Source organism: Pelecanus crispus, chromosome Z (genome assembly GCF_030463565.1).
Source record: "Pelecanus crispus isolate bPelCri1 chromosome Z, bPelCri1.pri, whole genome shotgun sequence".
Lineage (NCBI taxonomy): Eukaryota > Metazoa > Chordata > Aves > Pelecaniformes > Pelecanidae > Pelecanus > Pelecanus crispus.
Window position 1 is genome coordinate 10834702 of NC_134676.1, and position 15297 is coordinate 10849998.

Genomic DNA, 15297 nt, shown 5'->3' on the forward strand with positions numbered 1-15297 from the left:
AATGTGGTCCTTGCAGCCCTGCTCCCATGTGAGCAGCAGGCTGAGACTGTGAGGAGCCCAGAGCAGATGCCCTCACCCTGCCCCAGATCCTCATCTCCCACTGTGGGTGCATCAGTGCTGCAAGAAGTCCCACAGGGGCAGGTATGACATAAATTTCCCAGGACCCCTCACCCTGGCAAGCAGTTGGCTTAACCTATGCAGAGCTTGAAACATCGCTCAAAGATCTGGAGCTCATGGTATGTCTCTGGCTCATTCTCACAAAAAAATAGCAACTGAGAGTTGCTATTTTCATCCTCCTAGGTGAAAGCCTTCAAGCTATTCAGCCTCTTTATCTCACTGCTGTTGCAGGCAGCTCCCAAGGGCTCACTCTCCAAGCAGAGCCTCCAACTGAGCCTGGGTCTAAGTGGGAGAAAGCCCAGCTCAGACCCGGGTCCCTTCCTGGCTTATTCCTTCACCTGGCATAAGTCCAGCTCGCTGACTTCATTCAGAGCAGTCTGAGATGAAAGCATGCTTTTTTCCCACCCTTTTCCTATATTTCCACTGTCTCCCAGCCTGCTCACATGATTGCAGCTGTGGCACACAACGACCTTTTTTTCCCCTCGTCTGCACTTTGCTTATCACTCTCAGCTCAGTTTGGTTTTTCATCAGGGGAAGGCACCTCAGAAACTCCCTGGAGCTCCTCACAAGCACTGATCCTGATGCAACAGGGACTGGCGAGCTTGGTGCTGCCTGGGGGATGCCCGATGACCGGTCACCCTGCAGACCTGGGACAAGTCCTGGGTTTCAGCCTGGGCCACTGGCTCAGCAGATGGAGCTCCTTCCCAAGGATGCGGGCAGAGCCGCTCACAGCATGCAGTGGGATGCTGTGGCCACTACTTGCAGCTTGGAGCAGCACATGGATACTGTTTGCAGGCTCAGGAGTCAGACAGCACCTTGAAATGGGGAACAAGTTGATCTTGCAGGTTTTTTTCTGCCAGCGTGGAAAGGAGGAGTTTGTTCATGTAAGAGGACAGGAGTGGGACTTTTCACTGCTTGCTGCTACAGCAATTAGGACTGAAAGACCTGCAGTAAACTCTGCTTTATTCTCAGTAGTGAGGGACTGGGATCCTCTGGATAAGGAAAAACCCCAGGTAATATTTCTGCTCTAGATCTGGATTTGCAGGGCTCCGGGGGGCTTATAGCATTGTCAGGCTTGCACAGGGTTACCAGCTTTGCAGCAGCACTTTGTACAGGCACAAGCCAGCAGAGCCTGTGCAGCCACCTTCATGCTGAGATGAGCTAAAAACCCTCCAGGCATCAAGAGCTATGGGGAGCAGTGCAGAGACCCCCAAATCAGAATGGCTGCCAGAAATAAGACTGCTCAGAGCAGTCTGGTGGGTGTGAACTGGTGCAGGTCTCTCCATGCCACTGGTGCATCCCTGCAGGATACAGCCACAAGCCTCCCGGCAGGTCGGAGTCTGCTGCTGATACGGGGTTAATGTGAGCCAAAGTGCTGTTTCAGGCCAAGGACCCAGGCGAGATCCCCATGGGCCAAGGGTCGAGATGGTGAGGCCAGTCATCACTGTTGCCCTCACTGGAGCTATTAGGAGTTGCTCAAAGCCAGAACTGGGGAGAGGGGTGCATGCAGTGCTGTGGCTGATATCCTCCCTGCTTTAGGGCACAAGCAAGCTTTTTTTTCCAGCTCTCAGGAGGAGCAGGATCATGCACCGCTCCATGGGAGGGACTCTGGCCATGTCCGGGGACGTCGGTGCCCCTACCTGCACTACATGGACTGCAGGGTGTCCTTGGCAATGTCACCTCACCCTCTGCATCCATCCCCCAGCCACTTCACCCTTGCGTTAAGCCTTGTTGGCTTTGTAGCTAATCTGTGGCAGCTCATGAGATAACCTTGGCTCTCCCTCGCTCCCCCTCCTTGGCTGCAGTGATAGCAGATACTTCTTTTCTCACGTCATCTATACACACAGAAAAAATGGTGAGCAAACCTCGTTCGGGCCCCTTTTAGCAATAAATCCCCCATACAACGCCTGCATGTGCCAGGCTGCTACGGGAAATGAGAGCTGATGGGAACTGCTTTCTTCTTTGGGTGTGTTTTCTGTTAAAAAATTCCCGTTTGAAACAGTTTAAAAGGGCTCCATAAATGATTAATCAGTTCTTGCAGAGTTTGACAGGGCAATAGTTTGTTTATGACCATGACTTATAGCTACCTATGGTGCTTTCTGTTAGAACATATCATATACTCTTCCTACGAGCACCTGATGGTGACTCCTAAGTGTTTGCTAACCTGTATAAAAGAAATCTTAATACAGAAAAATATCCCTTTGTTTAAAGACAGAATTGTTTCCTGATGGGTTGTTTGATGAGTGATGCTCTCCCTGCACCAGCAGGCAGGTAAATGCATTGGAAAGGCAAAAGTCTGAGGATTGAGGTATCACATAGCTGGGAGCTGGACCAAGGCCTGACAAACTTGTGCCACACGTGCCAAGAGATTGGAGGGGTTGCTGGGGGTAGATTTGGTCTGGAAGAGGCTCTGAGGGTAAGTGTACGAAGAAGTTTAGGCGTGTAGCTGCCCTTTGAGCTGGCTGACATGCATTTCATCACTTGAAACCCTTGCTTAGCTCCTGTTTAACTCTAAGAGGGTCTAAAGTCCTGGCTCATTTTCAGCATGTCACAGTGCTGGGTATGTCAATGTTTAATCTGTGCATGGTAAGGGCTGCTTAGATCCTTGGGGTGAGGAATCATGGCTCCTTTCAGAGGAAGGCCTGGGGGACTGGTGAGGCCAGACTCGTACCAGATCAGCATACGATAAACCAGCCCAAATAAAATATAACTGTGCCTGCATCCCTGGGGCATCTGGCTTTTGGGATGCTCTGGGAACATTTGACTCGTCCTTGCTTGGAAGTGGTTGCACTTTCTGTGGGTTAATTAAGTATTCACTGGAGCAGAGAGGCTTTGCAAGGACTGGTTAAATATTCATGGAGAAGGGATACTGTTATGCCATAACCCCATGGACAGAGCAAGGAAAAGGCTGGATGTGGGCTCTGGGTCACCAATGTGCACCCCTTGGCAAGACTCCTTCTCATCGCCCCTGGGCAGCACTCAGGCTGCTGGCTTGGCCAGCAGATGTTTAATGCTTCCATGAGACATAAGCCTTGAAGGACAGGAGTTTGCAACTTCAGCAACTCCCTTACCCTGGTGGGATCTATCCCAGAATCCCAATTTCATCCTGCTGTGCCTCCAGAGGTGCCAGCACCTGCTCTTCTGACTGACCACCCACACCTCCCAGGCTGTACCTCTCCTCCCTGAGGGGCAGGACTGGGGTATCAATGCAGCATCCCACCATATCATAGGAGAGCAGAAAACCCAGAAGGCCCTGGCCACAGGACAGCTTGGCCCAGGAACCCTGATTCCTTTGTATACTGTCTTTCTGCCACTGATCTTCTGCCCCCAGGGTAAACTGATGAATTTAAAGTGATTGCCTGGGGGAGAAATCATTTCATAGAAGCCAGGAACCTTCCCACACATCCTTTATTCTTGTAGGGATTTTGGAGTTCTGATGTCCCTGTGTTTGGGGTTTTTTTAATAAAAAAGCAGAAGTCCTGAAAAACTTATTTCCCCCTCCCTTTCTTTTCCTTGTTTTTTCACCCTGGAAAATGGTGGGGCTCATCTTAAAGGAGAGTCCTGTCTCCAGGCTGGCTGGGAGGGTGAAAGGAGGAAGGAAGAAGGGGAGGAAAGCTCTGAGAGCAGCAACTGAGGACTGGCTCAGCACATAAAAACATCTTCAAAGCAAAGAGGTTGTTTTGCAGAAACGCCAGGGTTTTGCTGGAAACCACCCAGGCTGGAGCCACAAAGCCGTGTCAGGAGCCAGGCCAGCACTGGGGAGGCTGCCAGGTCTGAGCACTTTGGAGCTGGCAGAGTGCCCCGAGCACGCATGTAACCCAGCCTGCTCCCCAGAACTGTCCCTGTCCCGGATCACCATCTCTTCGGGGCAGCAGCGATGTTCCTTCTCTCACCCCCTACCCCAGACAGGGCTCATAAGGGAAGGCTTTTATCCACTCTGCCTTTTTGCATGGCAAAGCCTTGCTCACCCTGAGAACACATTACAAAAACTAACCGAGCAGCTTTTCTGGGTGGTCGGGAGGCTGTTGCGATCAGTCCCAAACACAGTGACCTCTGGTATTTTTAATGGCTCCCTGGGCAGCTTATCATCTCTGTATACTTAGATACTGATGTCATGGTGGCGGGGGTAAATACGCCCGGCACGTATTGCTGGGCACGGCTCAAATGAGCAAGCTGGCTCTTTTTCCTCCTCTCCGTACAGGCTACTCCTGCATATTTTCATCCTGTCAGATCAGACAGACCCCAGGGTGGGGCCAGGGAATCCAGGAGCCCAGTTGCACAAAGTGTATTGCCTTGAGCCACCTGCCTCAGTTTCTCCCACCTGTCATTTTTGTTGGCAATGAATGCTCTTTCAGATGCTGCCAGCTGCTCTGCACCCACTGGCTTGGTGACACTTGATGCAGCTGGGACAGGTGTTGTCTTCTTGTGCATTTCTCAGCAAAACAAATTTTTAATGTAGTCCTGGTCTTGCAACAACTTCAGTTTAACACTCCTGTCCCCAAACTCTGTGCCTAAATATCTTCCGCCCCCACTGCACTGTAGCATCTTCCCTGGCATAAGCCTGGGAGTTACAGAAACTGAATTAGGATAAAAAATGGAGAAGCAGATGCAGGGAAACATCCTCTTTTTCCCCTGCCCAGGCAAGAGGGGCTGTCCCAGGGTGACGTCTCCAGGACAGGCAGCTGAAGGACCCCTTCCAGCCACCCTGGAGCAGTGCAGTGCTGGCTACAAAGCGTGTGTGTCCCCTTGTCCCTGCATCCCCATGCAGCTGAGGGAAGGAGCAAAGTGCAGGCAGATACAACATCACTCATTGGCTGCATCCTCGAGGGGTGGTGGGGAGCGGCAGGCTGAGGCTGGACACTTCATCACAGCATTTCTCTGCATTTGATGCAGAGAAGTTGTGGACAGGCAGGGAAATCCGACAGGGTGTATAATTAATGTAAAAACAGATCAACTTCTGATGTCCAGCTTGTATGCTCAGGTAGCAGCCCCTTTCCCTGGCCCCATTCTCCTCCAGGCTTTGGACTGACTTTCATCCCTTCGTCCTTGCTCTGCGGGATGCAGTGAGGCTGCAGCCAAGAGAGGGTCACAGGAATCCTGTCCTGGCACAGCCCCACTGCGAAAAAGTTCAGCCCAGCTGCCAGTGAACAGGCTGCTGCCACACAGAGCAAAGCAAGCCAGAGCCACAGAGCCAGGGAGGCTGCAGGGCTGCAAACGGGAGGAGAGGAGCTACGACTGTTAGCAAGATTTAATTGGGGGGTTTGTGTGTTTATAACCCTCTGTTTCATCAAAAAACACTGCAGTGGTCAGGCTTGGGAAAGGAGACTCTGAACACCTTCATGTAGCATCTTGGATTTTATGTCCACGAGTTGGAAAAAAATTCAGCAGCGAAGTTTCTGACCAAGGAGTCATGGACAGTCTGATTACCCACCGTGTAGGAAAACACAGAAATGCTCAAGAGGGGGGAAATGCTCAAGAGGGGGACACCAAAGAAACACATTTGCCTGAAAAGATCTCACCAGTGAAGCAGAAGCCCTCCAAGGAGCTGAGGCCCATGCTTGGGGCCATCTTGTTGGGCCTCATCCTGTTCATTGCTGCGGTGGTGGCCTGGTGCTACTACACGGTGTCCCTGCGGAAGGCAGAGCGGCTCAAGACGGAGCTGATGGACCTGCGGGCGGATGGCTTCGTCATCAAGAACCAGCACGGGGAGGTGGTCTTCCGGCTGGCCTTCCGCTCGGGCAGCCTCAACCTAGAGTCGTGCTCCAAGGAGGGTGAGATTTTGAGCTGCACGCGGTCGGGCGGGGGGCCGCTCAACTTCTTCATCCAGACGGTGAAGCCCAAGGACACGGTGATGTGCTACCGCGTGCGCTGGGAGGAGCTGGCGGACGGCCCGGCGGTGGAGCACACCATGTTCTGGGAGGACGCTCACTGGTACGGAGGCTCGGAGATGAGCACCCAGCACTGGCCCATCCGCCTGGCCGGCTACCAGGAGCCCGTGCCCTACGTGACGAGCGACGTCTACTCCTTCCGCGACAGCTTTGGAGGCATCCTTGAGCGCTACTGGCTCTCCTCCAAGGCGGCGGCCATCAAGATCAACGACTCGGTGCCCTTCCACCTGGGCTTCAACGCCACCGAGCGCTCCCTCTTCTTCCAGGCCCGCTACAAGGACTCGCCCTACAAGCCCCCGCCGGGGCAGCAGCCCTTCCCCGAGCTCAGCTACCGGGTCTGTGTGGGCTCCGACGTCACCTCCATCCACAAGTACATGGTGCGCAGGTACTTCAACAAGCCCTCCAAGATCCCTGCTGAGAACGCCTTCCGATACCCCATCTGGTCTACCTGGGCACTCTACAAGAACAATATCGACCAGGATAAAGTTCTGCATTTTGCAAGAAACATTAAGAAGTACCGTTTTAACTGCAGCCACATTGAAATTGATGACATGTACACGCAAGCCTATGGGGACTTTGACTTTGACCCCATCAAGTTCCCCAACGTAACGGAGATGTTTGCAAAACTGAGGGAAGATGGGTTTAAGGTCACCCTGTGGACTCATCCCTTCATACACACAGATTCCTCCAATTTTGGGGTGGGGATCGAGCGTCAGCTGTTCATCAAGGAGCCATCTGGGCGGCTGCCAGCCATGGTGGAGTGGTGGAATGGCATCGGGGCCATCCTGGACTTCACCAACCCTGCGGCCCGGGACTGGTTCCAGAGCCACCTGCGCCAGCTCCGCCACAAATACGGCATCTCGTCCTTCAAGTTTGATGCGGGTGAGACCAGCTACCTGCCCAAGCAGTTCAGCACCTTCCGTCCGCTCTCAGACCCCAGCATCTGGTCACGGAGCTACACGGAGATGGCCATCCCCTTCTACGAGCTGGCCGAGGTGCGGGTGGGCTACCAGTCGCAGAACATCTCCTGCTTCTTCCGCATCATTGACCGTGACTCCGTCTGGGGCTACGAGCTTGGCCTCAAGTCTCTCATCCCCACGGTGCTCACCATCAGCATGCTGGGGTACCCATTTGTACTGCCAGACATGATTGGAGGAAACTTCCTCCCCAACAAGACAGACGGGGCAGTGGAGATCCCTGACCGGGAGCTGTACGTGCGGTGGCTGGAGCTGTCGGCCTTCATGCCCTCCATGCAGTTCTCCATCCCGCCCTGGCTCTATGACAAGCAGGTGGTGGAGATTGCGCAGAAGTTCACGGAGCTCCACGAGTCGCTGGTGGCCCCGCTGCTGCTGGAGATGGCTGGGGAGGTCACCGACACGGGTGACCCTATCATCCGTCCCATCTGGTGGATCTCACCCCGCGATGAGGCCACTCACAGGATTGACTCCCAGTTCCTCATTGGTGACACCCTCATGGTGGCACCCGTCCTGGAGATGGGCAAGCAGGAGCGCGATGTCTACCTGCCAGCGGGCAAGTGGCGCAGCTACAAGGGGGAGTTGTTCGAGAAGACCCCGGTGCTGCTCATGGACTATCCCGTTGACCTGGATGAAGTTGCCTATTTCCTCTGGGTTTCCTAACAGGCTCCTCCATCAACTAATGCAGTGGTCTTGGGGATTTATGAACCAATGACTTGAATGATCTGGGAATTTTAACAGTTTTTAAAGTAGAAATACTTCAGTATGAAATTCAAAGAAAACACTGTGACCTCTGTTTTGTGTGGCAAGTGTGGTACTTATTAAAATATATTGGTTGATATCAGTCTTTGTTATTGCAGTATGACAAATAGAACATACAGAAACACAGCCTCTGCCCATAATCTTTTCCAGCAAGAAATGCCATGCATGCTTCTGGTTTATAAAGGAAATTACATGGACTCCTTTGTTACCCAGTTTCACAGCTGATCCCTTGAGATATTTATCATTTTCATTTACTTAGTGAAGGAGGCAGTTGCAGCAGAGTACTTTTTATTTAACAAGCAGTCTGTGATTATTCTGAAGAGGAAGGCACCCAATTATCAGCATGCAAGTCAGATAGGTGCTGATGCAGGAGCAAGGGGAGTTTGCACTTCCCATGGCCTGAGCTATCTGAGCAAGGAGAAAGAAGCTATAACACTTGCTACTGCTGTGGCAACCATTTCCCCCCTTGCATTGGAAGAAACTATTGAGAACCATTTCTGTGGTGTGGATTCAGTCAAGTCTGTAAGCTTGTGGTGAAATGGCAGTCAAGATTAAAACCTAGCACTAAGTCATGCATGTGTAGGACCTAGTAGGGTGTGTGTTTTGGGACCACATTTAGAGTAAAAGTGTGCAATCCATCAGGTCCTAGGAGAGGACTTGGCCATCATGCTCCTGAGAAAACTCAGACAATTAACAAATCAGCCCAAGTGCCCTCCTGCCTCAGTTTCTCCATGGAAAATGTTCTCCCATGCCACCAGTTGTGTTCTTGAAGATCCCTGTCCATGAACCAGCATCACTCTGCCCATGGAGGTGACTTCTCCTGGATGAAGGCGTCTCAGCAGCACCTGCAGGCTTGGGGTAGGCAGGCTGGCTGTGAAATGATCTCCACTCTTGGTACAGTCTCCCCTGTTTTTAAGCAAAGAGTTTAAAGGTGACATGACTGAGCAGTTTAAGAGAATGCTGGGGTCTCTGGGCTGCAATGCCCAAAGCAAGAGACCAAAGTAATGCCCAAAGCAAGAGACCAAAGTAATGCCCAAAGCAAGAGACTGATTCCTTTGCTGACCCTAGGGCCCTGCTAGTAGGCACCTGGGAGGTAAACTTGTGTGTGGCCCCAAAGCAGGAGAAAGCTTCTTTCTTTAGGGGTTTGCCCAAGAGATAGTCCATATAAAAAGTAAACAGGGGCTGGAGGACATAGCAGTCACTCCAGATACAGTTTGGGACTCAGGTGAAGCAGCCCCAAAACCAGCTGAGACCCCCGTTGCCCATCAGTGGGCCCATTATGCCACAAGAACCCTGCATGGTCACAGTGGCACAAGAGCAGTGCCAAGTGGGGCGAGCCAGAACATCTTCTAGATGCCCCCGAAAGCAGCTTGAGCTGTAGTAATGCTATCACTGGTGTGGTGATGGGGAGGGAACCCCCCCCGGCTTTAATCTAGGGATGTGAAAGGGAAAGCAATGCTCAGTCTGGCAGTGGTGTTCATGGTTAACAGACCATCTCTGGGTCCTTACCATGGGCTTTCTCCCACTCCAGGATAGTGGTTTCCACCTATGTATCTCCCCTGAGGATGAGAAAGTGCTGCTGAAGGCTTTCTCTCAGTTGCTCCTTTGAAGCCCCAAAGCGTCCCTGACAGCTGGGCATGGGGCAACAGAGGGCCCCAGCAAAACTCCTCTGGCTGTTGTGGCAGCAAGAAAAGGGGTTTCTGAAAAGCTGATGCCCACAGTGCTGAGGAGAGGTGGGAGAGCCAGGCTCCAGCCTCCTCATTCTGTACCTCTGCCCTTATGACCAGCGTACTCTGTTTGCACACGCGTGGCTCTGCTGCCCACCTGCATCACAGGCTGGGGGGGAAAAAAAGTATCACCGAGACTTTCTGCAAGCTCTGGGGATGATATGAGCTGCCTGGTCCTGTTTGGATGCAAAAATCTCTCCCTCAAATCCCCATCCTTTTCCAGTCTTTCCTCCAGTGCATTTCCCTGCTGCCCAGCTGAGCTGCAGGGACCCATGGGGGACCGGTGCCGGAGGCATCCTGCGAGCAGGTGGCACTACGGACACTTCTCTGCACCCTCCTGCCATATACTGGGGCCGTGTGCTGCCAGAGGGACATCTTGTTTGCCTTGCTAAGCTTCAGTCCTGGTTGGGTTTTTGCACTCCCAGTGCTGAGCAAGAGCTGTTTGCTGGAGGTGCTGGTGACACGGGATTCTCCCCCAGCCCATCGCTCACCCCAGGCTGCCTGTTTTTTGAGGGGAGGGAGTTTATTACCCTTAATCTTTGATGATCACTGAGCTAAAAACCACCCAGACCTACTGGCAAAAAATAATAATAAAATAAATAAAAATCCCTACTTTTCTCTACTTGGCCTCTACTTGGGATTTTGCAACAGCCCAGACCATATTTATGGCTCTCCTGGTGCGAGGGACCTGCAGACTGGCAGCTCCCGCCTGGCTCGGGGTAAGCTGTGATCAAGGAGGTTGTTTTTTCCCTGAGGCTACCAGCCAGGCCATGTGCCTGAAGGGACTCTGCTGCTGTCAGCTTGTCCTTTCACCACGGTCCTCCCCTGCCTTGGGCTCTGCCTGCCTGCCTGTTGGTTTTTTTCTTACTTTTAATAAAAGCTGCGATTTTGTGCAGGGCTGGACACGCTCCCAGCCAGGATCTCATGGGTCAGCAGCCACTGCTCTGCTGTCACCTGTAGACACCTCCTTGAAATCCAGTTGAAATGGGTTTTTGCTGTAGCCCCACTGGGGTCTGGACTTCCTTGTGCTGTACACAGCCATGGATGTGTTTTCAAGCACTGCCAGTTAGCTGGGACCCAGCACAGAGCAGACCCCACTCGCTGTCCCCATGTCCCCAGCGAGCCTCACACACCCTCCCTGCACAAAGTGTTAGCTTTTGGGAGAATGCAAACCAAACCCAAACCCACTGATTCCAGGGAGAACTCCCACATTATCGAGGCTCTGCTGCCAGGCTGCAAGTGTTGCAAGCTGCCAACCTGCCCCCAGGTCTCCAGCCAGCACCAGCTTCACCCCACCATGTCCGCATCAGCTGAGTGTATGGATGCCACTTGCACCCAAGGTAGAAGGCAAAGGAAAAGCATCAGGAAAATGTCTTTTATTGCAAAAGGAGCAGATGAAGTCCCTCTCATTCCTCAAGCCAAGCTGCATAGGTTGGCCAGCACTAGTGATGCCTGGGTGCCACAAGGCAGGCTGTGGTTTGTACAGTAACAATGGAAAGGGCAGGAAAAACATTGTATGGGTCAAGGGGGGTGGCATGGGGCAAGGCAGGCTCCGAAACGAGTTTCACACACTCCATTTCTGGCAATCCCATAGCCACAAACATCTACTCCATGCTGGCTACCTGTGCCATCTGGAAAGAGGGACCCCAAGGGCAGTGGGGACAGCCAGGGCCCAGAGGCACATTCTGGAGTGCCCGAGGGATGCCAAGAGCAGGCTCCTCTTCTTCAGCAAACAGCCCTGAAGCATGTGTCCCCTGAGAGCAGCATGGACCAGCAAACCCCCCGGAGTCAGTGTTGATGGACCCTTTTTGGGTGGGTGTCAGCAGAAATAGGGGCGTGATGGTGTGGTCCCCACCCCCAGGGGTAGACACAGCATCAGGGTTCACCTGGACACAATCTTCTGCAGGCCAGCCCTAAGGCACAGCTATTCCCAGAGAGGGAATAGCTCTGGCTGCCCAGAGAGGTGGTGGAGTCCCCATCCCTGGAAGTGTTCAAAAAACGGGTAGATGTGGCACTTCAGGACATGGTTTAGTCTAGTCTACCCTTGATTGGCTTAGAGTAGACTTGGTAGTGTAGGTTAATGGTTGGACTGGATGATCTTAAAGGTCTTTTCCAACCTAAACGATTCTATGATTGTATGATTCTATTCCCTTTGCTGTTGGGACCCAAGGGAGGGTGATCCATGATCCAGTGGGTCATCTCCATATCCCTGTCTCCTGCCACCACTGCAAACACAAGAGTGGGGTGGCTGCCAGCTCCTCCCTTTAAAACATAGATCAAAGCCCCTTTAAAACATAGATCAAAGCTGAAGCTGCAAGCTTTAAATAAACCAACAATCTCAACTCTGATTTCAGTGAAGTCTAGGGTGAAAAAAGCCCCAAATCTGTCTGAACCACCAGCCCCATGTACTTGGTACAGATGGACATAAGTTAAACTTCTTTTTGTTTTCCAAAATTTTATATCAATCAAGGCGATTCATAATACAGTTCTGTCTTCATAACAATTAAGAATTAGAAAAGTGGTTAAAAACAAACCCACCAGCATTACAATCCAACATAGGACAGCATGTGCGAACACAAGCATCCAGAAAACCCGATACATGACAGTGCAAGCTTCAAAATTCAGTCACACAGGCATCACGTTGACCTGCTGCTCAGCCACGGTCTGCTGTGGGCTGGGGTGGAAAAGGCTGAATCCAACTCCCAAACCTGTTTCGAGGCTTTTCCTTGGCTGCGTCAAACCAAACCCTGCTTTGGCCAGTGACCCATGGTGTAAATCAGAGAAATCTCCCTTGTAGCAGTCCCCAAGGTGTCTGTGCACAGAGTGCTTGTGGTCTGCGAGGTCCTAGAGGTCCTTGAGTCCTGCAGCGCTACAGCATAGTGTTAGAAATAGTGGGTTTGGTAAAAAGTTGGATGGAAAGGGCACCTAGAAGCCTGTGAGATAGCTTGAGGCAGCACCACTAAGCCTGTCCCCAACATACAGGGAAGGCTTGGTGCCATGGACCCACAGAGAGCCACCCATATGGACCTGCACTTCAGCACCATCCCTTATGTCCTCCCAACAGCTTTAGCTTTCTCCTAGCTGGAGCACTGAATAGCCATGGCCACTTATGCCCTAACTACAGCATTTAGAAAAATAAGGGTACTCTATAATCTTACCCATTTATTCATATAGTTAAATAAAAAGAAAATTAAAACTTTGATAATAAAATCCTTTCTTTTGAGGGGAGGGGAAGTAAGATGGTGTGTCTAATGGAGAATTTCCTCCATGACGTTCCTGACAGCACCTGAAACAACTGTGAGGAGATTGAAGGCACTCATCTGGCTGCTCCCATCATTTTAATAATAAAGGGATAATAACAGGAATACTGTGTTTCTCTTCACACAGCCTCACCCCTTACTAGTGAGGGATGCAGTGAGTGGCACAGCAGAGACAGGGGAGAAGATGTGCAACATCTCCTGGTCACACCAGGATCCTTCCCATGAAGCCCTGTGCCAAGCATACCACTTCTTCACTGGCAGCTGAGCCATGCAGCAACATCTCCTCCACCCAATGACTCCCATGCCAAGGGAGCACAAGCAAAGGTTGAAAGGGAAGAGCTGGAGCCCCTCAAAGCATGGCCTTTATGCATTTCTGGGGCTGGAGAAGCCCTCTCCATAACCTGTCCTCCTTGCAGGCTGTGGTCAGACTTATCTCCAGGAGCTCTTCACCTTCACCTCCACCCTCCAGTCCAAGGGCCAAATCCTGCCAGTGCCCTGATGACTGATGCTGAGGAACCAGGATTAACTCCTTCCCATAACCACTATTTGCACTGGTGGCAGGGAATGAACTTGAGTCCTTTACAGTTAAAAGACACAAGAAACAGGCTTTGGGACATGCCTGTGCTCCATCTGGGCAGGGACCTATAGGGCTCTCCTGCATCTTGTTTTGAGGCTGAAAAACCAAATCATGCAGGGCATATTCAGAACTCAAGGGATGGTCCAAAGAGTCCATCAAACTGGACTTCCTCACTTCCTTCCCAGCTATAAAAGCACTTCAGATTTTGCCCCAAACACCTAAATTTCTACTTCTGGACCTCATTACAACTCCCAGGTCTAGTGCATCTCCTTTTCTGCCTCCTGCAAAGCCCAGTGGCTTTGAGAAAGATCCTCAACTGGTACCCAACCCTACCCAAAACACAACACCATCTCCCCGGGTGGCAGACTCATGCTGGACCCATGCTTAGCCCAGACACAATCCTGTGAGAAACCCCGCAGATGCTGAGCTCTCCTTGGCTGGCTGTAGCCTGGGCAGGGTGCCCCAAACCTTCCCAGCTAAGGCAGTCCAATTCTGCAGAGGCTCATTAAAAATTCAGGGACTGAAATGCACTCCCAACCAGGACACTGCCGGGAATGTCCTGCCCTGGGGAGGAAGGCTGCCAGACTTCAATGCTGTTTGCACTGTCTTGGAGCAGAGGTTGCCCACAGCTCTCTGTAAATGCATCTTCCCGTACAAAAACAAATGGGAAAGCTGGGAAAGAGGCAGCTCTGCCGCTCCACCCTGGCTGCTGACCACTTGGGGTGCAGGACCACATCAACCCACGTCCCTTCCAAAAGCCTCTAACACCAACTGCATCTCCAGCACCACAAATGCTGCCTGAGGAAGGCCACTAATTTTCTGGGGCAGAGAGGAGGGCTGCTTCAGAAAAACCCTCAACAAAATCACCACCTCTAACTGTGACCTGAGATGGAGATGCGTATTAGCTTAATTTCATGGTAGATGAGAACATTTCCACAGGTGCAGTGAGAACACCCGCTGGCACAGACCCATCAGTGCAAAAGCTGGTGTTTTCCACCCACCGGCAAGCCGGCTAGCAGCAAACATCACCGTCAATCCAAGACACATGCTGCTCGCAGGAACCGTCTGTTCCCAGGGAAGCGCCGCACGTAGTTTTTGAGAACGGCTTTGCTCCAGGCAGTCCTTCTGCCAGCAACAAACCTGAAAGCTCATCTGTCCTTAAAAACCAAAAGGGATGGTATTAGCAGGATAACCATGTAATAAGGCAGGGCCATAAATACTTTAAAAAGACTAATGGGGCATGCTGGTATGGATGGCGCTCCTGTAGGAAAGGCAACATTGACACCCAAGGCAAAATGCACACCCTTGCAGTGGGTGTTAAATGGGCGAGGAGGTGGCATGCAGCTGCCCCAGTAAGTGATACACAGCCCATATAGTTAAAATACCTGGACATCACTCGAATAACCTGGCCCGCCCAGTAGCCGGGAAAGCAGGAGCATGGGGCAACTGTTAGTCCAGTGTCACAGCAGACCAAAGTGGGAAAAAACCCATATGTGTATATGTATGTATCTCTAGTTCGTTTCCTGCTATTAAAAAAGTCCTTTTAAATATACTTCCCATATTATAAAACTTAAGGCAGGCCATGCTGTAGCAACCCTCCCACATCACACGCCCCCATGCCCAGTGCCGGGTGCTCCCACGAGACCAGAAATGTTCCCACTAGCACTAACCAACCTCCACCTCTTGAAATCCTTGGGAACTGAAAAGGTACTGAGTTTACTATGTGTCTGCAGACAGATTGACAACCCGTTCCTGACCTATAAAGAGAAAATTCTGCCTACCACAGCCCAACCAGAGTCTCCCACCTGCCCCAAATTAAAAAAACCAACATATCCTCCACCCTCCAAATAAAAAAAAATTACCCCAAGGACAGTGAAGTCTATTTAATTCCTTTCCTCAACCCCATCTCAAACAAAATGTGCAATTAGAATTATTATTTGTTACAAAGTCCTAGGTAAGGCATGGTTATCCCAAAGCTGATGGAGGAGCCTG

At 51.6% G+C, this 15297-nt stretch overlaps 1 protein-coding gene across 1 annotated transcript; it reads left to right on the forward strand.

Moving 5' to 3' along the window:
• The first annotated feature begins 5497 nt into the window (after positions 1–5497).
• On the forward strand, positions 5498–7642 carry LOC104037746 (myogenesis-regulating glycosidase-like). Its single transcript, XM_009491857.2, has one exon. It carries the CDS (start codon positions 5528–5530, stop codon positions 7640–7642), a length of 2115 nt encoding a protein of 704 aa, XP_009490132.2. The 5' UTR covers positions 5498–5527.
• Positions 7643–15297: the final 7655 nt, after the last annotated feature.